The sequence below is a fragment of the Heterodontus francisci genome, chromosome 7, assembly GCF_036365525.1.
Source record: "Heterodontus francisci isolate sHetFra1 chromosome 7, sHetFra1.hap1, whole genome shotgun sequence".
Lineage (NCBI taxonomy): Eukaryota > Metazoa > Chordata > Chondrichthyes > Heterodontiformes > Heterodontidae > Heterodontus > Heterodontus francisci.
Window position 1 is genome coordinate 115613242 of NC_090377.1, and position 24035 is coordinate 115637276.

A 24035-nucleotide genomic window follows, 5' to 3' on the forward strand; every position below is an offset into this window, starting at 1 on the left:
ATTTTGCAGGGGTATGGGAAAAAGGGCAGGGAGTGGGACTTGGTGAGTTGCTCTTGCAGAGAGCTGGCATGGATACGATGGGCCAAATGGCCTCCTTCTGTGTTGTAACTGTTCTATGATTCTACGATAAGTCTATGTTTCTTCTCTAGTGGCCAATCTGTTACACTTTGATTTGTCTAAATACTTTTGAAGTGTGATATTGCCTTTAAATATTTTCCAGCAGTGACTGGGATTTATAGTTAAGTGTAAAATACATGGAAATCTGTGAAATGAAACCTTAGTAATTTTCAGAATTTAATAGTTAAATGTTGGGGATACTTTTTCCAATGTCAACTTGATTGTTACCAGTCCTCTCACCACTGGGTAGTTCGCCATCACCAACACCACCTACTTCCACCTCCATTACATTGTCCAGCTCCACTCCTGCCTCAACTCATCTGCTGCTGAAACCCTCATCCATGTCTTTGCAACCTCTAGACTTGACTTTCCAACACCCTCCTGGCTGGCTTCTCACATTCTACACTCCGGAAACTTGAACTCATCCAATATTCTGCTGTCTGTGTCCTAACTCACACCAAGAGCCACTCACCCATCATCCAGGTCCAGCAACTCCTTGATCCTGGTTTTCAAATTTCAATTCTGACTTCTTGTTCATTCTCAATTTTAGGCACTCCACTACTGGCGGCCGTGCCTTCACCTGCCAAATCCCTAAGTTCTGGAATTCTCTCCCTAAACCTCCCCAACTTTCCTCCTTGAAGACGCTCCTTAAAACCGACCTCTTTGACCACACTGTCAGTCATTTATCCCAAATTTTCTTCATGTGGTTCCTGAGAAATGGCTTGGGATGATTTACTTCATTAAAGGCTCTATATAAATGTGAATTGTTGTAGTATTCTCACCGTGGGGTAATGATCTCATCTCTGAGTGAGAATGGCAGGTTCACAATTCACTGCAGATTTGAGCTTACAACCTCAGCGCAGTACTGAGGGCGAGCTGCCCTGTCAGAAGTGCTGACTTTCAGATATGCTGTTATAATGAAGTCCTATTAGCCTGTTCTGTTTAAACTTTTGGAAAAAGAGCAGGAATTCTCCTGGTGTCCAGGTGTAAGAACTAGGGTCGACAACTCCGCTTGGACATGTTCCTAGAGATTTCATCACATGATCACCCACCACCAGCTGCTCTATCCCCAGTCAAACAGCCTTTTCCGCAACTCCAGTGTATTTGTAACCAATCAACTGAAGTGTTTAGAAGAAGAGAAAAGATACAAACCTTTTCTTTAATGCCCTACAATTTTTATCTCTGGCTGTTGCTCGCAGCAGTATCCGGAAAATCGTTCCATAATTCCAGAGACTGCAAGACAATCCTGGAGGGTTGGCAATGCTTCGGAAGAACCAGATGTAACTCCTCCTCCTGGCAAGCTGTATCAGGAGGGTCTTTTGGAATGTGAAGCCCAGACCATTAATATGGCTGCGGCCTAACACCTCCAGAGCAAACAACCAGTCAGTCACTGGAAAATTAAATTTCTACCCAATTAAATCTGTCTTTTTGTTGTGTTAAAGGTGAGTGTTAATTCTGCTTATACAGATCACAGTGAGTGACTAGATTAATTAATTTGGGGTTTCTTGCCTTTATTGTGTCTCCAGTTGAGGACTATGTGGTTTCTGCCATTTCTAGGAACTCAATGTGCAGGCTTTCCAATAAAGCTATCAGGCACAGAATTACTGAACGCAAGTTTTTTCTGGGGTGGGGAGATGGTGGTGATAGTGAAGAGATGGATGTGTCAGTAAAATAATCTCGACTCAGGGTGTGCTTTGTATGGGTCAACACTCAACAAATCTCCTGGACTGCCTCCAAACCCAGGAGAAAAGTCATAGGGCATTCAGAACACAGTTTTGTTTACTGATTGTAAAAATATCGGACATGGGAATAAAACTGGCTGTTTGGATGATTCTTGATCGTTGGTCAATCGGGTAATGAGGAGCGTGTTCTCTTTCTGATGACCATTGGGTAATGAAGAGACAGTTGACTTTCTGATTGGCTGTGGGTGTGTTGGCAGACCAATGGCGGGAGGTTTGAAGTGGGGTACTTGAAGGCAACTCCAGGAATATCTCCAACCAGAGTTGACAATCTTAATGCTCACCCACCTTCCACTGCTTGGTCCCATCACTTGACCCAAGAAGCAGTTAGAATGTGCAGTTGTATAAAGTGCTGTTATAATAATTGGACATGGAATTACTGAGCGCAGTTATTTCTGGGGGGACAGAGGGTGAAGAGGTTTGTGTTTGATTAAAATGTGATTCCATTTTCAGAAGGGGAAGCCCTTCAGCCTGGCAGTGGATGTGGGATGTGGCTCAGGTCAGAGCTCCCGGGGACTGGCTTCTTACTTTGAAAAAGTGGTTGGAATTGATATGAGTGGAGCTCAGATTGAAGAGGCCAAGAAACTGGATAGACCTGATAATGTCTCTTACAGGTGACCATAGTAATCTGAAGATTTTACAGAGCACAAAAACTAAAGTTGCAGCCTTTCTCATTTTGTTGAGGGTGATCAATTTTAGTTTCAGTAGTTCGATCGCATTCAGAGTGATCTCGACAAATAAAGTTCGTGACCATGAAAATTCTTGATGCATTTTAATATAACTTAATGGATGATAACAGGAAATATGAATCTTGGATGCAGATGCAATGAGTTTTCATGAGAAATTTGGAAAAGGATTTGGATGTGATAATTGGTCATTGACTGAAAGCATTGTGTCAAAATGCTGCCATTATCAGCAAGCATAGAATCGCAGATAGTTTAAGGCACAGAATGAGGCCACTTGGCCCATCCTGTCTGTGCCAGCCGAAAAACGATCCACCTGTTCGAATCCCACCTTCCCGCATTTGATCCGTAGCACTGCAGCTTACGGGACTTGAAGTGCATATCCAGACTCCTTTTGATCGAGTTGAGGGTCTCTGCCTCAACCACCCTTTCAGGCAGTGAGTTCCATACCATCACCACGCTCTGTGTGAAAAGGTTTTTCCTTATCTCCCCTCTAATCTTTCTACCAATCACTTTAAATCAATGCCCCCTCGTCACTGACTGCTCTGCGAAGGTGAATGGACCCTTCACCTCCACTCTATCCAAGCCCCTCAAAATTTTGTACATTTCAATCAGATCATCCCACAGCCTTCTCTGTTCCAAGGTGAACAACCCCAGCCTACCTAATCTTTTCTCATAGGTGCATTTTTCCAGACCTGGCAACATCCTCGAAAATCTCTTCTGTACCCTCTCTCGTGCAATTACATCTTATCTGTAATGAGGTGCCCAGAACTGCACACAGTACTCAAGTTGTGGCCTAACCAATGAGTTATACAGTTCCAGCATAACCTCCTTGCTCTTGTCTTCTATACCTCGGTTAATAAAGGAAAGGATTCCATCTGTCTTCTTAACCACCTTACCAACCTGTCCTGCTACCTTCAGGGATCTGTGGACATTCACTCCAAGGTCCCTCACTTCCTCTATACTTCTCAGTATTTTCCCATTAATCGTGTATTCATTTTCCTTGTTTGACCTCCCCAAATGCATCACCTCACACTTCTCTAAGTTGAATTTCATTTGCCACTTTTCTACCCATTTGACCAGACCATCAATATCTTCTGCAGCCCGCAGCTATCCTCCTCGCTATCTCCCACACGGCCAAACTTTGTGTCGTCCACAAATTTCTTGATCGTGCCCCCAACATTTATGTCCAAATCGTTAATATACACCACAAAAAGGAGGGGACCCTGTACTGAGCCCTGCGGAACACCATTGGAAACAGCCCTCCAGTCGCTAAAACAGTCGTCAATAATTACCCTTTGTTTCCTGCCACTGAGCCAATTTTGTATCCACCTTGCTGCATTTCTCTGGATCCCATGAGATTTTTTTTTTAACCAGTTTGCCATGTGGGACCTTGTTAAAAGCCTTGCTAAAATCCATGTAGACCACATCAACTGCACTACCCTCATCTATCTTCCTTGTTACTTCTTCAAAAAATTCGATCAAGTTGGTCATCTTCCCATAACAAATCCATGCTGACTATCCTTGATTAAACTATGCCTTTCTAAGTGACAGTTTATCTTGTCTCTCAGAATAGATTCCAATAATTTGCCCACTAAAGAGGTTAGACTGTCTGGCTTGTAATTATTTGATCTATCCTTCGCTCCCTTTTTAAACATCGGTACAATGTTAGCAGTTCTCCAATCCTCCGGCATCACACCTGTATCCAGTGAGGACTGGAAAATTATGGTCAGACCCTCTGCTATTTCCTCTCTTGCTTCTTTTAACAGCCGAGGATGCATTTCATCTGGCCCTGGTGATTTATCAACTTTCAAGGAGAAGGTAGCGACTCTTCGGTGGGTAAGTGAAGGCACCAGGAGCTGTGTTTTGAAAGTTGTACTTACTGTTTTCCTTGTGTTCAAGTTACTTTTGGCGCGGGAGGAACCGGAAGCTGGACGGCAGCAAGGACTCCTGGGTAGGTATTTTCTTTAAAGGTGCGGAGCTCCGTGGACTCGGCCTCATTTCCCGGCGGAGCAGCAGGAGAAGGTAGCGACTCTTCGGTGGGTAAGTGAAGGCACCAGGAGCTGTGTTTTGAAAGTTGTACTTACTGTTTTCCTTGTGTTCAAGTTACTTTTGGCGCGGGAGGAACCGGAAGCTGGACGGCAGCAAGGACTCCTGGGTAGGTATTTTCTTTAAAGGTGCGGAGCAGAGTTAACCCGAGACACTACACATGTAGTGTCTCCCACCCATCCTCCTCCTCTAACCTAATAATAAGACCCTTTTTACCCTCCTCCTCTAGCCAAAAAGGACTGAACAGGTAAGCTATTTCACTGTTTTTGTTAATATCTATATTTGTACTTAATTAAGGGGTAATTGAGTAAAAGAAATGGCAGCCAGGGGAGTGCAGTGCTCCTCCTGCAGTATGTTCGAGGTGAGGGGAACCTCCGGTGACCCTGCCGACTTCACCTGCTGGAAGTGCATCCGTCTCCAGCTCCTATCAGACCGTGTTAGGGAACTGGAGCTGGAGCTGGATGAACTGAGGATCATTCGGGAAGCTGAGGGGGTGATAGATAGAAGCTACAGGGATGTCGTTACTCCACAAAACAAAGGCAGCTGGGTAACAGTTAGAGGTGGGAAGAGGTCAGTGCAGGGATCTCCTGTGGTCGTTCCCCTCGGCAACAAGTATACAGTTTTAGATACTGTTGGGGGGGACGGCCTATCGGGGGCAGGCTGCAGTGAACGGGCCTCTGGCACGGGGTCCTGCACTGTGGCTCAGAAGGGAAGGAGGGAGAATGGGAGAGCACTAGTCATCGGGGACTCGATGGTGAGGAGTACGACAGGCGGTTCTGTGGGCGCAAGCGAGACGCACGGATGGTTTGTTGCCTACCTGGTGCCAGGGTCCGTGATGTTTGTGATCGCGTCTTCAGGATCCTTAAAGGGGAGGGGGAGCAGCCAGAGGTCGTGGTGCACATTGGCACCAACGACGTAGGAAGGAAGGGTGGCACAGATGTTAGAAGTGAGTTTAGGGAGTTAGGCTGGAAGCTGAAAGCTCGGACGGACAGAGTTGTTATCTCTGGTTTGTTGCCGGCGCCACGTGATAGTGAGGCTAGGAATAGGGAGAGAGCACAGCTGAACACGTGGCTGCAGGAATGGTGTAGGAGAGAGGGCTTCCAGTTCTTGGATAATTGGACTGCATTCTGGGGAAGATGGGACCTGTTCAAACAGGACGGGCTGCATCTGAACCAGAGGGGCACCAATATCCTGGGAGGGAGGTTTGCTAGTACTGTTCGGGAGGGTTTAAACTAGTTTGGGAGGGGGATGGGAACCGGACTTGTAGTCCAGGGACCAGTGGGTCCACTCAGAAAGACAAAGAGTGTAGTGAGGTATTGGGGAAGGTAGCACTGTCGCAGAGGACAGATGGGCACGGAGAAGGGTTAAAGTGCGTATACTTCAATGCAAGAAGCATCAGGAATAAGGTGAGTGAATTGAAGGCGTGGATGGGCACTTGGGACTACGATGTTGTGGCCATCACTGAAACGTGGATAGGTGAGGGGGAGGAATGGTTCTTGGAGGTACCTGGTTATAGATGTTTTCATAAGATTAGGAATGGTGGTAAAAGAGGTGGGGGGGTGGCATTGTTAGTTAGAAATAGTGTAACAACTGCTGAAAGAATTTTCGAGGAGGATCTGCCGACTGAGGCACTGTGGGTTGAGGTCAGGAACAGGAAAGGAGCAGTCACCTTGATGGGAGTTTTCTATCGGCCCCCCAATAGCAGCAGGGAGGTGGAAGAGCAGATTGGGAAACAGATTTTGGAAAGGAGCAGAAGTCACAGGGTAGTAATTATGGGGGATTTCAACTTCCCAAATATTGATTGGCAACTCTTTAGATCGAATAGTTTGGATGGGGTAGTGTTTGTGCAGTATGTCCAGGAAGCTTTTCTGACTCAGTATGTAGACTGCCCGACCAGAGGGGAGGCAATATTGGATTTGGTACTAGGTAATGAACCAGGGCAAGTGATAGAGCTGTTGGTGGGCGAGCACTTTGGGGATAGTGATCACAATTCTGTAGCATTCACTGTGGTAATGGAGAGGGATAGGTATGTGCAACAGGGCAAGGTTTACAATTGGGGGAAGGGTAGATATGATGCTGTCAGGCAGGAACTGAGGAGCATAAGTTGGGAGCATATGCTGGCAGGGAAGGGCACGGTCGAAATGTGGAACTTTTTCAAGGAGCAGATAGTAGGGGCCATTGATAAGCATGTCCCTGTCAGACAGGGAAGGGATGGTCATGTGAGGGAACCGTGGTTGACAAGAGAGGTTGAGAGTCTTGTTAGGAAGAAGAAGGATGCGTATATAAGGTTGAGGAAAAAGGGCACAGGCATAGCTCTGGAGGGATACAAGATGGCCAGGAAGGATCTGAAGAAAGGGATTAGGAGAGCTAAGAGAGGGCATGAAAAATGCTTGGCGGGTAGGATAAAAGAAAACCCCAAGGCCTTTTACGCGTATGTCAGAAATATGAGGATGACTAGGGGGACCGTAGGTCCGGTCAAGGACAATAGCGGGAGACTGTGTGTTGAGCCGGAAGAGATAAGTGAGGTTTTGAATGAGTACTTCTCTTCGGTATTTACGAATGAGAAGGGGTGTATTACTGAAGAGGACGGTGTGAAACAGACTGGTAAGCTCGAGGAAGTGCTCGTTAGGAGGGAAGATGTGTTGGGGTTTTTGAATAACTTGAAGATAGACAAGTCTCCCGGGCCTGACGGGGTATATCCAAGGATGTTATGGGAAGCAAGGGATGAAATTGCAGAGCCGCTGGCAATGATCTTTTCATCTTCTCTGTTGACGGGGGTGGTACCAGGTGATTGGAGGGTGGCAAATGTTGTGCCCCTGTTCAAGAAAGGGAATAGGAACAACCCTGGGAATTACAGGCCAGTTAGTCTTACTTCGGTGGTAGGCAAGTTGATGGAAAAGGTGCTGAGGGATAGGATTTCTGAGCATCTGGAAAGACACTGCTTGATTCGGGACAGTCAGCACGGTTTTGTGAGGGGTAGGTCTTGCCTCACAAGCCTGATTGAATTCTTTGAGCAGGTGACCAAGCAAGTGGATGAGGGTAAACCAGTGGATGTGGTGTACATGGATTTTAGTAAGGCATTTGATAAGGTCCCCCATGGTAGACTTATGGAGAAAGTCAGGAGGCATGGGATAGTGGGGAATGTGGCCAGTTGGATTAAGAATTGGCTAACTGATAGAAGGCAGAGAGTGGTCTTAGATGGTAAATACTCAGCCTGGAGCCCAGTTACCAGTGGCGTGCCACAGGGATCAGTTCTGGGTCCTCTCCTGTTTGTGATTTTTATTAACGACTTGGATGAGGAAGTCGAAGGGTGGGTCAGTAAATTTGCAGATGATACAAAGGTTGGTGGAGTTGTGGATACCGAGGAGGGCTATTGTCGTCTGCAAAGGGACTTGGATAGGTTGCAGTGCTGGGCTGAAAAGTGGCAGATGGAGTTTAACCCTGAAAAGTGTGAGGTCGTCCATTTTGGAAGGACAAACACGAATGCAAAATACTGGGTTAACGGTAGGGTTCTTGGGCATGTGGAGGAGCAGAGAGACCTTGGGGTCTATGTGCATAGATCGTTGAAAGTTGCAACTCAAGTGGATAGGGCTGTGAAGAAGGCATATGGGGTGTTAGCGTTCATTAGCAGAGGGATTGAATTTAAGAGCCGTGAGGTGATGATGCAGCTGTACAGGACCTTGGTAAGGCCTCATTTGGAGTACTGTGTGCAGTTCTGGTCGCCTCATTTTAGGAAGGATGTGGAAGCCTTGGAGAGGGTGCAGAGGAGATTTACCAGGATGTTGCCTGGAATGGAGAATAAGTCTTACGAGGAAAGGCTGAACATTCTAGGCCTCTTCTCATTAGAACGGAGAAGGATGAGGGGTGACATGATAGAGGTTTATAAGATGATCAGGGGAATAGATAGGGTAGACAGTCAGAAACTTTTTCCCCGGGTGGAGCAAAGCATTACAAGGGGTCATAAATTTAAGGTGAAGGGTGGGAGATATAAGGGGGATGTCAGGGGAAGGTTCTTTACCCAGAGAGTGGTCGGGGCATGGAATGCCTTGCCTGGGGAAGTTGTTGAGTCAGAAACTTTAGGGACTTTCAAACGGCTTTTAGATAGGTATATGGATAAAGGAGAATGATGGGGTATAGATTAAATTGTCCTTGACAGAGGACAAAGGATCGGCACAACATCGTGGGCCGAAGGGCCTGTTCTGTGCTGTATTTTTCTATGTTTTCTATGTTTCTATGTAATACATCCTCGCTCCCTATGTTTATCACATCCAATAATTCACACTCTTCCTCCTTGACCACCGGATCTGCATTGTCCCCCTCTTTTGTGAAGACAGACGCAAAGCATTCATTAAAAACCAGACCAATATCTTCCGCCTCTACACATAGGTTACCTTTTTGGTCTTTTATGGGCCCTACTCTCTCCTTAGTTATCCTCTGACTCTTAACATATTGATAAAATATCTTTGGGTTCACCTTGATTTTGCTTGCCAATATTCTTTCATGCCCTCTCTTTGCTTTCCTAATTTCCTTTTTGATTTCACCCCTCCACTTTCTATACTACTCTCGGCTTTCTGTAGTATTGAGTTCTTGGTGTCGGACATAAGCTTTCCTTTTCTGCCTTATCTTACCCTGTAGGCTCCTTGACATCCATGGGGCCCTAGATTTGGCCGCCTCACCCTTTTTCTTTGTGGAAACATGTTTACCCTGAACCCTTTGAATCTCCCCTTTGAATGCCTCCCACTGTTCTGACACAGGTTTACCTTCAAGTAGCTGTTTCCAGTCCACTTTCACTAAATCACTCCTCAGTTTAGTAAAATTAGAGAATCTAATCTCCCCTTGATATTCAATGGCATTACCATCACTGAATCCCCCACTATCAACATCCAAGGGGCTACCATTGACCAGAAACTGAACTGGAGTAGCGATATAAATACTATGGCTACAAGAGCAGGTCAGAGGCTAGGAATCCTGTGGTGAGTAACTCACCTCCTGACTCCACCAAGCCCGTCCACCATCCGCAAGGCACAAGTCAGCAGTGTGATGGAATACTCTCTACTTGCCTGGATGGGTGCAGCTCCAACAACACTCAAGAAGCTCGACACCATCCAGGACAAAGCAGCCCGCTTGATTGGCACTCCATCCACAAATATTCACTCCCTCCACCACCGATGCACAGTGGCAGCAGTGTGCACCATCTACAAGATGCTCTGCAGCAATGCACCTAGGCTCCTGAGACAGCACCTTCCAAACCCATGACCTCTACCAATTAGAAGGACAAGGGGAGCAAATGCATGGGAACACCACTATCTGCAAGTTCCCCTCCAAGTCAAACACCATCCTGACTTGGAACTTTATCGCCGTTCCTTCACTAACGGCACTGTGGGTGTACCGTCACCACATGGACTGCAGTGGTTCAAGAAGGCAGCTCACCACCACCTTCTCAAGGGCAATTAGGAATGGGCAATAAATGCTGGCCTAGTCAGTGACGCCCACATCCCATGAATGAATCAAAAAAAATTGATTATAAATTAAATGTTAATCCTGTATAATTTATTGGTTTGGTTACAATTAGAATGTGAACAATGGTGGACATGCAAAGACTCGCTGGTCTATCTAGCCTGTCCCATATTACTGCCATGACTTGTCCATCACAATATATACACTCCCCACCCCATCCAAAACTATGTGATTTCCTGGGTGAGCTGAGGAACCGGATAAACCCAGGCAATTCAGTGGGGAACATGGAGGAAATTTCTCTCTGAGCCTCTTTGATGATCAAAGCTCGTCCAGGAGCTGGCTCTGGACCTGATGAATGTTACCAGATATTTACCTCTTGTAGAAGATCATCTCCATCCCAGGCAGAAACAAGTCCAGGACTCACTTGAAGGAATTCAGTGAATCAGCGTGTGCCAAATGGGACTGCAGCCTGTTCCACAGGTCCATTATTCTCCGGGAGAAGAGCTACCTGCTGACATCAAACCTAGATGTTGCCTTATACAATTTAAAATTGTGGCCTCTGTTCCTTCCTAATCTAGTTAGTTGAAACAAACTGTCCACTCAAACGCAATCTAATCCCTTTATCATCTTATCAACCTTAAATCAATTCAGCCCAAGGTCTACACTTCTCTAAAGTGTGGAGTCTATTTACCTGCTATTCCCAACCCCAAACCTGGGTAAGTAAGATGCTTTAGATCTTGAGACCTCTGCACCCTTTCCAAAGCCTCAATATCACCATTTAGAAAGCATTCTGTTCTCCCAAAGTGGAAGATGTAAGTACACAGAAATCCATTTCTCACAGTTTACCTATCAATGTCTTTTTTTGTAATTTTATGCTTCCATCTACACTGCTTACAAAGATGCCTGTCTTTGTGCCAAACTTGGATGTGACTCTCTATCCCATTATCTAAGTCGTTAATAAATATGATGAATAGTTGAGGCCTCAACACAGATCCCTTTTGTATTTGAAGTGAATTAATATTTGATAAAGGAGAAAAATAGATTATTGGGAATGAGCAGGGGAGTAGGATTTATTGGATAGTTCTTTCAAAGAGCCAGGATAGGAATGATGGGCTGAATGGCCTCCTTCTATTGCCCTATGTCGGTTAGTCCTGTCAGAAACTCCTATTTTCTGTATGCCTTTATCATGGAAGAATTCATGGGTTGAATTTTATGGAGCTGTCTGGGGTCCTGACGCCAGGACCAAAAGGTGAGGGGAGCCTGCTGCATTCCTTTGTAGACAACCCCAGCTCTATTTAACAGCACTCGGGCAATTAACTGCCCAGCGCCATGATTCCTATTACTTTAAAGGCTGGGATCTTGCTTGCCAATCAGAGGGCCGGCAGCTCAGTCGTATCTGCATCTCCACTGGGAGCGATGACCACTGCCCATTGTACAAGAAGCCTGGGACCAGGGCCACCTCTGGAGCACCGTACCACAGCAAAGTGTTGCGGGGTCACCGGACCAATCCGGCAGGTACTCGCTGAGTCGGGGGATTGTGGGGTGGGTGATTGTTGAGGGCAGGGGGCTGTTGACAGAGGGACGGCCTTTGCTGCGAGGGGCCCTCCATTGGCCACAAATTGCTTTGTTTTACTGGGCGACCTCCCTACATGGCAGGGCTCCCACCAGCCACTGGTATAATACCAGCAGAGGTGGGGAGAGGCCCTGAAGTGGCCATTAATTGGCTACTTAAGAGCCTCAATTGGTCTCTGGGTGGAAAGGCCATCTTCGCCCTTTTCTGTCCCTGACAATATAGTATGCTGAGGGAAGGCACTCCGACTGCCGCTTTCTGGTGCTATTTTATGAGCATACCTCCCACCCCGGCACCAATCCTGTCTCCCAGGGCTCATAAAATTCCAGCGCACATCTGGGACACTAGATGTCATTGGGAAATTCATTTAAAACTGCAGAGATACTGAAGCTGTTGTATTCCTGTGATTCACTCGACAGAGTGGGCCTAGCGGAGGAGCTGGAGTTTGAGGATGGTTCCGTTGACCTGGTGACAGTGGGAGTAGCAGCACATTGGTTTAATATGGAGACGTTTATGAAGGAGGTTGACAGGATTCTAAAACCCAAAGGATGTATAGCTCTCTATTGCTACAGAGGTCCCTATGTGTTACATAACGACGACTGCTCTGAGGATCCGAACCAGATTGTTCAAGACGTAAGTAAAATGAAAGGAACAGAGGCTTGCCTTTATATAGCGACTTTCACAACATCAGTACATCCCAAAGTGCTTTACAATCAATGAAGTGTTTTCAGTGTTGTAATGTAGCAGCCAATTTGCACACAGCAAGCTCCCACAAACATGATAATGACCAGATAATCTGTTTTAATGATGTTGGTTGAGGGATAAATATTGGCCAGGATTCCCTGGAGAACTCACCAACCTCAGGATAATATAATAGGAACTTTTTTACTCAACTGCAAAGACAGACAGAGGGTCTTGGTTCAACATTTCATCTGAAAGACAGCACCTCCAACAGTGCAGCATTCCCTCAATGCTGGACTGGAATGCCAGTTCTCGATATTTGTGCTCAAGTAACTGGAATGGGGCTTGAACCTTCTGACTTAGAGATAAGATTACCATCAACTGAGCCATGGCTGATGTAGGAGGCTTAGTAGTATTAAGAGTTTTTTAAAAAAACTAGGAGGTCTGTGTGCCTTTAAGACTGAAACAAAGACTGTGAACAGGGACTGAATGTTGACATGTGGTGTCTGGAATGCAGGCTGCAAGGCAATTTGCATCCAAGCAACAGGAAGATTTTATGACAATCTTATGACTTCTGTAGAAAAACTTTAGTTTCAGTTCTGCAGAGTGAAACAGAACAGAACTGAAATCTCAATAAAGTTTCCACAGTTGGACTGCTACTTTAAAATTTAAATAGACCTGTTGCTACAATCTGTTGCTGAAAGATCTGTGTGAGGCCTGCTGAAGATGAACTACCTTGAACGCCAACTCACCGTAGACTGTTTATTAATAAACTGCTGCCACTGTGCATTGGTCGTGGAGGGAGTGAATGTTTGTAGATGGGGTGCCAATCAAGCTGGCTGCTTTGTCCTGGATGATGTCGAGCTTCTTGAGTGTTGTTGGAGCTGCACCCATCAGGCAAGTGGAGAATATTCCATCACGCTGCTGACTTGTGCCCTGTAGATGGTGGACAGGCTTTGGCGTGTCAGGAGGTGAGTTACTCACCTCAGGATTCCTAGCCTCTGACCTGCTCTTGTAGCCATAGTATTTATATCGATACTCCAGTTCAGTTTCTGGTCAATGAAAGCCCCTAAGATGTTGGTAGTGGGGGATTCAGCAATGGTAATGCCATTGAATGGCAAGGGGAGATGGTTAGATTCTCTCTTGTTGGAGGTGGTCATTGCCTGGCACTTGTGTGACGCAAATGTTACTTGCCACTTATCAGCCCAAGCCTGGATATCGTCCAGGTCATGCTACATTTCTACATGGACTGCTTCAGTATCTGAGGAGTCATGAATGGTTCTGAACATTGTGCAATCATCAGCGAACATCCCCCTTTCTGACCTTATGATTGAAGGAAGGTCATTGATGAAGCAGCTGAAGATGGTTGGGCCTAGGACACTACCCTGAAGAACTCCTGCAGTGATGTCTTGGAACTGCGATGATTGACCTCCAACAACCACAACCATCTTCCTTTGCGCTAGGTATGACTCCAGCCAGCGGAGGGTGTTCCCCCTAATTCCCATTGACCTCAGTTTTGCTTGGGCTCCTTGATGCCATACTCGGTCAAATGCTGCCTTGATGTCAAGGTCAGTCACTCTCACCTCACCTCACCTCTTGAGTTCAGCTCTTCTGTCCATGTTTGAACCAAGGATGTAATGAGGTCAGGAGCTGAGTGGCCATGGCCCAACCCAAACTGAACGTCACTGAGCAGGTTATTGCTAAGCAAGTGCCGCTTGATGGCACTGTTGATGACACCTTCCATCACTTTACTGATGATTGAGAGTAGGCTGATGAGGCGGTAATTGGCCGAGTTGGACTTGTCCTGCTTTTTGTGTACAGGACATACCTGGGCAATTTTCCACATTGCAGGGCAGATGCCAGTGTTGTAGCTGTACTGGAACAGCTTGGCTAGGGGTGTGGCAAATTCTGGAACACAGGTCTTCAGTACTATTGCCGGAATATTGTGAGGGCCCATAGCCTTTGCAGTATCCAGTGCCACCACCTCTGCTGGGTCTGTCCTGCCAGTGGGACAGGACATACCCGGGGATGGTGATGGCAGTGTCTGGGACATTGTCTGTCAGGTATGGTTCCGTGAATATGACTATGTCAGGCTGTTGCTTGACTAGTCTGTGGGACAGCCCTCCCAACTTTGACACAAGCCCCCAGATGTTAGTAAGGAGGACTTTGAAGGGTTGACAGGGCTTGGTTTGGCATTGTCGGTGCCGGTTGGTCCGTCCGGTTTCATTCCTTTTTATTGACTTCGTAGCGGGTCGATACAACTGAGTGGCTTGATAGGCCATTTCAGTGGGCATGTAAGAGTCAACCACATTGCTGTGGGTCTGGAGTCACAAGTAGGCCAGACCAGGTAAGGACAGGAGATTTCCTTCCCTAAAGGACATTAGTGAACCAGATGGGTTCTTACAACAATCGACGATGGTTTCATGGTCATCATTAGACCCGCTTTATAAATTCCAGATTGACTAATTGAATTCAAATTCCACCTTCTGCTGTGGTGGGATTTGAACCCATGTCCCCAGAACAAACCCTGGGTCTCTGGGTTACAAGTCCAGTGACAATACCACTGCGCCACCACCTCCCGCTATTGTTGTTGTCTAACTGCATTCCAGTGCTGCACCTGTTTCCAGTGGTAACACAACTTCCAACACTTGATGTGTCACAAAGTGATTTTACTGTGATTAAAAATATGTTCAAAGAAGAAAAGAGAAAAATTATCTCCCTTGCAACTTCTCCATGGGTTCTACAGCTCACAGTATATTTTGTTTGTGCAAGCTTGGCCTCAGTAGAAAACTAACGAATGTCCATTGAGTACCTTTAATTTGGCACTCGTCTGGAAACTACAACCCTTCTTCCTGATTTGTTCACACGTACCCAGAATCTGGGAGACTCCATTTACTCTCTCTGTAACCTACAACCTGTAACCTTTAATAAAAGCAAAATACTGCGGATGCTGGAAATCTGAAATAAAAACAAGAAATGCTTGAAATACTCAGCAGGTCTGGCAGCATCTGTGGAGAGAGAAGCAGAGTTAACGTTTCAGGTCAGTGTCCCTTCTTCAGAACTGACAAATATTAGAAATGTGAAAGGTTATAAACAAGTAAAGTGGGGGTGGGACAAGAGACAACAAAGAGAAGGTGCTATCGACACCTTCTCCTTTGTTATCTCTTGCCCCAGCCCCGCTTTACTTGCTTATAACCTTTCACATTTCTAATATTTGTCAGTTCTGAAGAAGGTCAAGGACCTGAAACGTTAGCTCTGCTTCTCTCTCCACAGATGCTGCCAGACCTGCTGTAACCTTTAACCTCTGCTTTGATAGGAGAATGACCTTTCATTCCGAGCAGGGGCAAATTTCTTTCCTGCACCTCCTGTAGCACAACCTCCAAAGAGAGGGTTTTCCCACATCCCTCTGTTGCATTTTTCAGCACAGTGACTGTCCAGACGACAGGAAAGAAAAAGATCATGTATGCTTAATAGCAAGCAGCAGCACTTTGAGAGCTGCTGCCTGATTGGATTTTCTGCCTTTCAGCTAAGCTGGCCAGGTTTACTGTGCACAAACAAGACAAGCTATTAAAGTTAGGAGGACGGGCTGACATCCCAACTCCAGCAAGGCCAAGCCACCTGGTGACCACTACGAAGCTGCCTAGGCCATGAATACTGACAGCCTGATTCTGCGATGTTGCGGCTCAGTGTCCGAAAGAAGTGGTTTTATTGCAGTAGCTGGATCTGGGCTTCCTATGAACAAATTGTTTTTAATAAGAGTTTAATTTGAGCATGTTTGAACACACAGTATCATAATACAAATTAGACCTATCATGCAATGTGTTAATTCTTTCTATTGTACATTCTATTTGTAGCTGTTCATAACTCTAACCCCCTATCAGAGTAAAGCAACGAAAATTGTATTGAATGAATACAAGGAGATATTTGATGCTATCACTTTCCCTGACAAAGAGAGGTAAATGTATAACACATATTTGTAATTATACACCAACTTCTAAAATCATTATCAATGAAATCATATTGTTTCGTATTATTGTGCCTGGATTCTGTCTGGGGGAATAATATTAGATTTAACATTAACTGTGATATGATACTTCTGGCAGCAATCTGAGACTTACGGACATTAGTAGGTCGAGAATGATGATAGAGTGGTTACAGCACAGAAGGAGGCCATTTGGTCAGTTGACTCCTTTACTGGAGTCTAAGACTTTCTCTGGAACGCTATTAAAACAAACCCAACAAAACAACAATGTCCTCCCTTACTTTATTCTTTCCAGTGCTCTCCTTCCCTGTCTTATTTACATTTAGGTTGCTTTACATTTCTTGTGGATTCCTCCCCACCATCTTACTATCTTAAAGCCTTTGCAACCACCGCCCCCACCCCACCCCTCTATTTACCCTTTCCTCTGACACGGGTCCCATCCCAGTTCAGATAGAGCCCGTCCCATCGGTAAAGCTCCTTCCTGGTGCCAGTGTCCCATGAAAAAGAATCCCTCTTTCCCACACTGGCCCTTTAGCCATGTGTTAATTCTCCTGATCTGTCTGCTCCTGTGCCAATTTGTATATGACTCAGGAAATAATCCAGGGATTATTACCCTCAAGGTCCTGCTTATTAATTTAGAGCCTAATTCCTCATACTCTTTCAGCAGGATCTCATTCCTGTTCCTAACTATGTTGTTTGTTCCAACATAGACCACGACAACTGGATTTACCCTCTCCCTTTCCCAGTTCCTCTCCAGTTGCTGTGAGATATCCCCTACCCTCACATTGGGTAGACAACACACCCTTTGGGATTCTCGTTCTTGGCTGCCGAGGACTCTATCCCCCTAATTATAGATTTATGATCACATTTCTACTCTGCTCATCCCCGTCTTGGACAGCCTTCTGAGCCACTGTGCCCTGGTCTGCATTGTGGCTGTTCACCCTGCAGTCTTTCTCTTTGTCCTCAGAGGTAGTGAGTACATCGTACCTCTTGGCCAAGTTTAGACAATAAAAACCCTAATACTCACCAACCAATCATCTACCTGCTGTCCTGTGACATCACTCCTTGAATAATTGTTGTTGATTTGTTCTGGCAGTGCTCTCTCTCTCTCTCTCTCTGCCTCTGCTTTCTCCCTGCCGTGCTCTCAGACCTTCCACAGTTTCCACAGTGCTCACTTGCTCACTATCTCTCTCTCTCTCCACCATTGCTTTATACCTGCTGTGCTCTTGGACCTCATAACTGAAGTCCCTCAACCCTGGAAACATTCTTGTAAATTTTTTCTGAACCCTCTGTAAAGCTTTCACATCCTTCCTAAAGTGCAATGTCCAGAACTGGACTCAATACTCCAGCGCTGGCCCATCTGTGTCAAAGTGTGTGTAGTCTCTGCCCTCTTGAAAAGGGCATCCGTGAACTGCCTAATGGCCTAATGAGATGCGAACTGCGAGAGGTCCACAGCTGATCCCGGGAATGACCTGGTTGCATAGAAGTTGAGAGCGCCCGAGACCTAGACGGCTGTAGGGTAGGAGACTGTCATGGGGGCCTTGAGGCCTCAGGTTATTGTGGATCAGATCTGCCTGGATAGGTGCAGCCTCCTACAGCACTGGCGCTCTGTCATTTTCAGATAGTTCACTCTAGGACTGTGCACCCAATATCTTGGGTAGCACCTTCCTCCCCTTGCATCCGCCCCACTCTGCTCCTCTGACCTCCAGCTGTGCAGGAGGTTGAATCTGCCGCCGCTCATCCTGGCTGCTCTGTCCAACGTCAGAGTTTGCTGTTCGCATCTGACCTCCGTCAACTGGGCCTTGTGTGTTCACCAGGCCTTCCCCTACAACCCTACCTGCTGCAGTGATGCCAGTGGGCTCATGTCCTTGTCCAGTTTCTTGCCATTCACCACCAAGAAATTCAACTCTTCCAGCTGCAACAATATCCACACTGAGGCACATCTGAAGCAGTTGAGCTTTATTTGATGACTCTGCTTTATTTTAATCAGTCCTTTCCATAACCCTCATGGCCCTCCACACTGTTCATGTCTTCACAAACCTACTGTATTTCCACCCCCACTGCCCTGCCCTGCCCTGCCCCGCACCCCCACCCCCACCCCATGGTGTCTTTCCTATTCCCAGTCCTTAAAAATAGTTCCCTGAAACTGATAAGCCTGTTAATGAGCTCAATAGGCAATTCATTGTTTGTGTTCCCTCGTTGCTGGCTGCACTTTAAATTTGGCTACAATACGCTTGGTCCCTTCATTCAAAGTCATTAATATGGATCATAAATAGTTAAGGCCCCAACACTGATCACTAGTTACAGTTTGCCAACCTTAAAATGCCTCATTCATTCTGATGCTGTTTCCTGTTAGTTAGCCAATCCTCTATCCATGCTAATATATTACCCCCAATACCATGAGCTCTTATCTTGTGTTGTAATCTTTTATATGGCACCTTATCAAATGCCTTTTGGAAATCAAAATGCACTGCATCTCTGGGTTCTGCTTTATCCACCTTAATTGTTACATCCTCAAAGAAGTCTAACAAATTCTTCAAACATGTTTTCTTTTTCTTAAAACCATGTTGACTCTGCCTGATTGCATTATGATTTTCAAAGTGTTCTGCTGCTACTTCCTTAATAATGGATTCTAGCATTTTCCCAATGACAGATGTTAGGCTAACTGGCCTATAGTTTCCTGCTTTCTGTCTCCTCTTCTTGAACAGAGGTGTTACATTTTCAGTTTTCCAATCCGCTGGGACCTTTCCAGAATCTGGGGAATTTTGGAAGGACAACCAATGCATCCACTATCTCTACAGCCACTTCTTTTGAGACCCAAGGATGCAGGCCATCAGGTCCGAGGGACTTGTCACCCTTTAGTCCCATTAGTTTTTTTAGTACATTTTCTCTGTTGATAGTGATTGCTTTACGTTCCTCTCTCCCTTGTTCCACTTGATTTTCTGCTATTCTTGGGATGCTTTTTGTGTTTTCTACTGTGAAGGCAGATACAAAATAGTTGTTCAAAGTCTTTGCCATTTCCTTGTTTCCCATTATTAATTCCCCAGTCTCCTCTTCTAAGGGACCAATACTTACTTTAGCTATTCTCTTCCTTTTTAAATATTTGTAGAAGCTTACTGTCTGTTTCAGTGTTTCTTGCTCGTTTAGTCTCATACTCTAATTTCTCCCTTTCTTAACCATCCTTTGCTGGTTTCTCAATTTTTCCCAATCTTCTGGGCTGCCACTAATCTTCACAGCATTGTACGCCTTTTCTTTCAATTCGCTACTATCTTTAACATCCTTAGTTAGTCACATACGATGCATCCTTCTCATCGAGTTTTTCGTTCTCAATGGAATATATCTTTGCTGAGTTATGAAATATCTCCTTAAATGTCTGCCACTGTTTCTCTACCATCTTGCTTTTTCGCCTACTTTTCCAGTGCACTTTAGCCAACTCTGTCTTCATCCCCTTCATTGCCTTTATTTCAGTTTAAGCCCCTCGTTTCAGACCCAAATTACTCACCCTCAAACTGAATGTGAAATTCTATCTCCTCTATTCCTGTCTTTTAAGTCTCCTGCTTCTCTGACTACTGCACTTTCCCAATGTTATCCATACCTGGAAGTTGTCATGCTCGGAGGAGCCATGATGAAATAAACAACAAATTAAAGAATTATGAAAATAAAAAGTCAGATCTTAAACTGCACCACAAGAACACGGACCTGTGTCACAGACAAAATGCAGTAGTAGTCAGGTGACCTTCTAAGGTAGATAAGTCCCCAGGGCCTGATGGGATCTACCCTGGAATACTGAGGGAGGCAAGGGAAGAAATTGCTGGGGCCTTGACAGAAATCTTTGCATCCTCATTGGCTACAGGTGAGGTCCCAGAGGACTGGAAAATAGCCAATGTTGTTCCTTTGTTTAAGAAGGGTGGTAAGGATAATCCAGGAAATTATAGGCCGGTGAGCCTTACGTCAGTGGTAGGGAAACTATTAGAGAGGATTCTTCGGGACAGGATTTACTCCCATTTGGAAACAAACGAACCTATTAGCGAGAGACAGCATGGTTTTATGAAGGGGAGGTCGTGTCTTACTAATTTGATTGAGTTTTTTGAGGAACTGACGAAGATGATTGATGAGGGAAGGGCGGTGGATGTTGTCCATATGGAATTTAGTAAAGCCTTTGACAAGGGCCCGCATGGCAGACTGGTGCAAAAGGTGAAGTCACACGGGATCAGAGGTGAGCTGGCAAGATGGATACAGAACTGGCTCAGTACCAGTGGATGGGTGTTTTTCTGAATGGAGGGATGTGACCAGTGGTGTTCCGCAGGGATCAGTGCTGGGACCTTTGCTGTTTGTAGTATATATAAATGATTTGGAGGAAAATGTAGCTGGTCTGATTAGTAAGTTTGCGGATGACACAAAGGTTGGTGGAGTTGCGGATAATGATGAGGATTGTCAGAGGATACAGCAGGATATAGATCGGTTGGAGACTTGGGCGGAGAAATGGCAGATGGAGTTTAATCCGGACAAATGTGAGGTAATGCATTTTGGAAGGTCTAATGCAGGTGGGAGGTATACAGTAAATGGCAGAACCCTCAGGAGTATTGACAGGCAGAGAGATCTGGGCGTACAGGTCCATAGGTCACTGAAAGTGGCAACGCAGGTGGATAAGGTAGTCAAGAAGGCATACGGCATGCTTGCCTTCATCGGTCGGGGCATAGAGTATAAAAATTGGCAAGTCATGTTGCAGCTGTACAGAACCTTAGTTAGGCCACACTTAGAATATTGCGTGCAATTCTGGTCGCCACACTACCAGAAGGATGTGGAGGCTCTGGAGAGGGTACAGAGAAGGTTTACCAGGATGTTGCCTTGTCTGGAAGGCATTAGCTATGAGGAGACGTTGGAAAAACTCGGATTGTTTTCACTGGAACGACGGAGGTGGAGGGGCGACATGATAGAGGTTTACAAAGTTATGAGCAGCATGGACAGAGTGGATAGTCAGAAGTTTTTTCCCAGGGTGTAAGAGCCAGTTACTAGGGGACACAGGTTGATTGTGAGAGGGGCAAAGTTTAGAGGGGATGTGCGAGGCAAGTTTTTTACACAGAGGGTGGTGAGTGCCTGGAACTTGCCACCGGGGGAGGTGGTGGAAGCAGGTACGATAGCGACGTTTAAGAGACATTTTGACAAATACACGAATAGGATGGGAATAGAGGGATATGGGCCGCGGAAGTGCAGAAGGTGTTAGTTTCGGCAGGCATCAAGATCGGCGCAGGCTTGGAGGTCCGAATGGCCTGTTTCTGTGCTGTACTGTTCTTTGTTCTTTGCTCTTTGTATTGGAAATATACACCTCTGTCTATGAGGATGAAACTCTGGGGAGAATCTATTGAAATTGAAAGGAGCACCATTGCATATTTATGACTCCTATGTACATGAATGAACTAACAAAGGGTTCTGGAGGCAAGTTAACTCACAGCCCAAACCAAAATGAATAGGTGAAAAGTAGCACCATTACAATAGAATGGTCCCCAATTCAGACATCTCAGACATCAATAGCTAGCCATGGTTTCCATATCCTGGTCCATTGTATAGTCACACCAGGGGAGATGGCCCTTTGTCATCTGAAAGAGACTCAAATGTGATGGAATTTTACCTTAAAAGATAACCCTCTAGAGATTGAAGGTGAGATCAAGCCAAGACCACAGAAAGCCTGTTTCCAGCCACAGTCTGTCAGGGGCGCCAGCTAAACAAAAGAATCCTACTGAACGAGAACTGACTAAGCACTACAGCATAGATATTACAAAGTGACTTTGAGACTCTCCATCTGTGATGTTAAATCAAATTCATGCCATCAACCTTGGGCTGATTTTAACTACCAGAGCTCTACAATACCACAGCAAGTTCAAGACTGCAAACATCCAGGCCTGTATCTTTGAAAAAAGACTTTCTCCCGAGACAATTCAACAGTATTCTGTAAACCATGAACTCTTACATCACCTTGGACTTTAATTGCATCCTACTCTTTTCTCTCTATCACTCTATTCCTGTGTATGTACATATGTATGCGTGTACATGAGTCAGTGAAGGTGGCAACCGTTTCAGGATTTGTTTAAAATAAATAGTTGTCTTCATTTTTAAAAAAAAAAAACAAGGAGAAAACCTGTCATTTGTATGTTTATTTGACCCTAAAATGACTTAGGGACTGACGCACCACTTTTAACAAAACAGGATTGCAGTCAGTTAACAGGTGAAAAGTGGAAGCCACCTACATCACTTACCACCCGTTGACAACAAAGGCAGAACAGTTCTTGGGTTAATACAAAAGGTAAAACAGAACAATATGTATAGATATATTCTTGATATTACATTTGTCACGCTCATGAAGGGAACTGTGATGAAATATGAAATGAACTGGAGATATTATGAAATAAAAGTCAACTGTTGAACTGAATCACAAAAAAAGGACACATTTGTGCTGCAGACAAGATGGAGTAGAGGTCAGTTGACCCCTCCTGTACTGCCAATAAACATGTCTCTCTGTTGAAAATGAAACCCATTATTCATGTTTCAATTCGTTTTGGGGGAAACACACTAAAATGAAGAACAGCTCATTCCATGCTAACAGCTCATATCTGCAGGAATGGAGCTAACAAAGCCTTTTGCAGACAGACTGACTCTGAAACCAAGGCTGAAATAGTAGGTGTGAAATAACACCTAGTTATCAAAATGGGCCATATTCAGATGCCATCATGTAACAACGATTCCAATATCCTGGAATATTGTATGAATCACCTCAGGAGAGAGACCCCTGAGTCACCTGACTGACAACACAACCTGACAAGTTTCTACCTTAAAAGGTATCTCTCTGGAGAGAGAGAGAGGCAGAACAGCAAGAGAGAAGGTCTTTTTCCCGATAGAATAGCTGTGGGACAGTTCTAACTAAGCAGGAACCCCACTGATAACATCTTTTGACTACTGCAGCAGAGAAATTGCTAGGTGACTTTTGGAACTCCCAATTTGTGAAAGTTAACCAGGATTTCCACCATTGACTTCAGATTGAGTCTTAACCACATACAGCCTGTGACACTATATCCTTTTCAAGACAATGAACATTTCAGGCCTGCACAGCTGAAAGATTTCCTCCCTGAAAGAGGTATTTTAAAACAATAACTCTTTTACAACAGTTGGCCGGCAATTGCATTTTACCCTGTTTCTTTTCTCGTGTGTGTGTGTGTGTATTTGAATGCATCAGTGGGTGAAGTCGCGAACATTTTTCGGTTATTGCATAAAAAATATTGCTTTTGCTTTTTAACCAAATAGACATTTTGCCGTTTGTCTAGTTATTTGACCCTTAAAACACTCGGGGACTAAGGCAGTTTTTTGAAACCGGACAGAGAGGAAATGATCGGGGTGGTTTCCCTTTTCACCTCTCAACTGAATGCAGACAGTGTTTGTATTGGAATTGTGTTTTAACCCTTGAGCATTTTAATGCTCAATAAAGAGAAAAATTCCAGGTTTTCTCATAGATTTATTCAACAAAAACCTGCAAATTCACAACTTCACCTTCACACATGGGAAAAGATAGAGACAAAAGGACAGCATGCATTTAGGTCTGGTGCTTGGTTTTTAAAAAACTGTTCATTGTGAAACCTTGTTTGTTTTCCCGGGAGGAAAATTTAAACAGTGCAGACCTTTAATTCCTTTCCTCCTGGTTCACTGGAGTCAAACTTTGGAGTGTTTCAGGTGGATGGATGCTTTGCTGCAGAATTCTTTAAGTAAAT

At 45.1% G+C, this 24035-nt stretch overlaps 1 protein-coding gene across 2 annotated transcripts in view; it reads left to right on the plus strand.

The window, feature by feature from the left end:
- Nucleotides 1-24035, plus strand: part of LOC137372256 (putative methyltransferase DDB_G0268948) — a 38009-nt gene that overhangs the window by 8473 nt on the left and 5501 nt on the right. For both annotated transcript variants that reach the window (XM_068035957.1, XM_068035958.1), the window contains exons 3-5: nt 2310-2470; nt 12035-12248; nt 16151-16251. In XM_068035957.1, coding sequence (XP_067892058.1) covers nt 2310-2470; nt 12035-12248; nt 16151-16251 — 476 coding nt within the window. The remainder of the gene's footprint in view (nt 1-2309; nt 2471-12034; nt 12249-16150; nt 16252-24035) is intronic.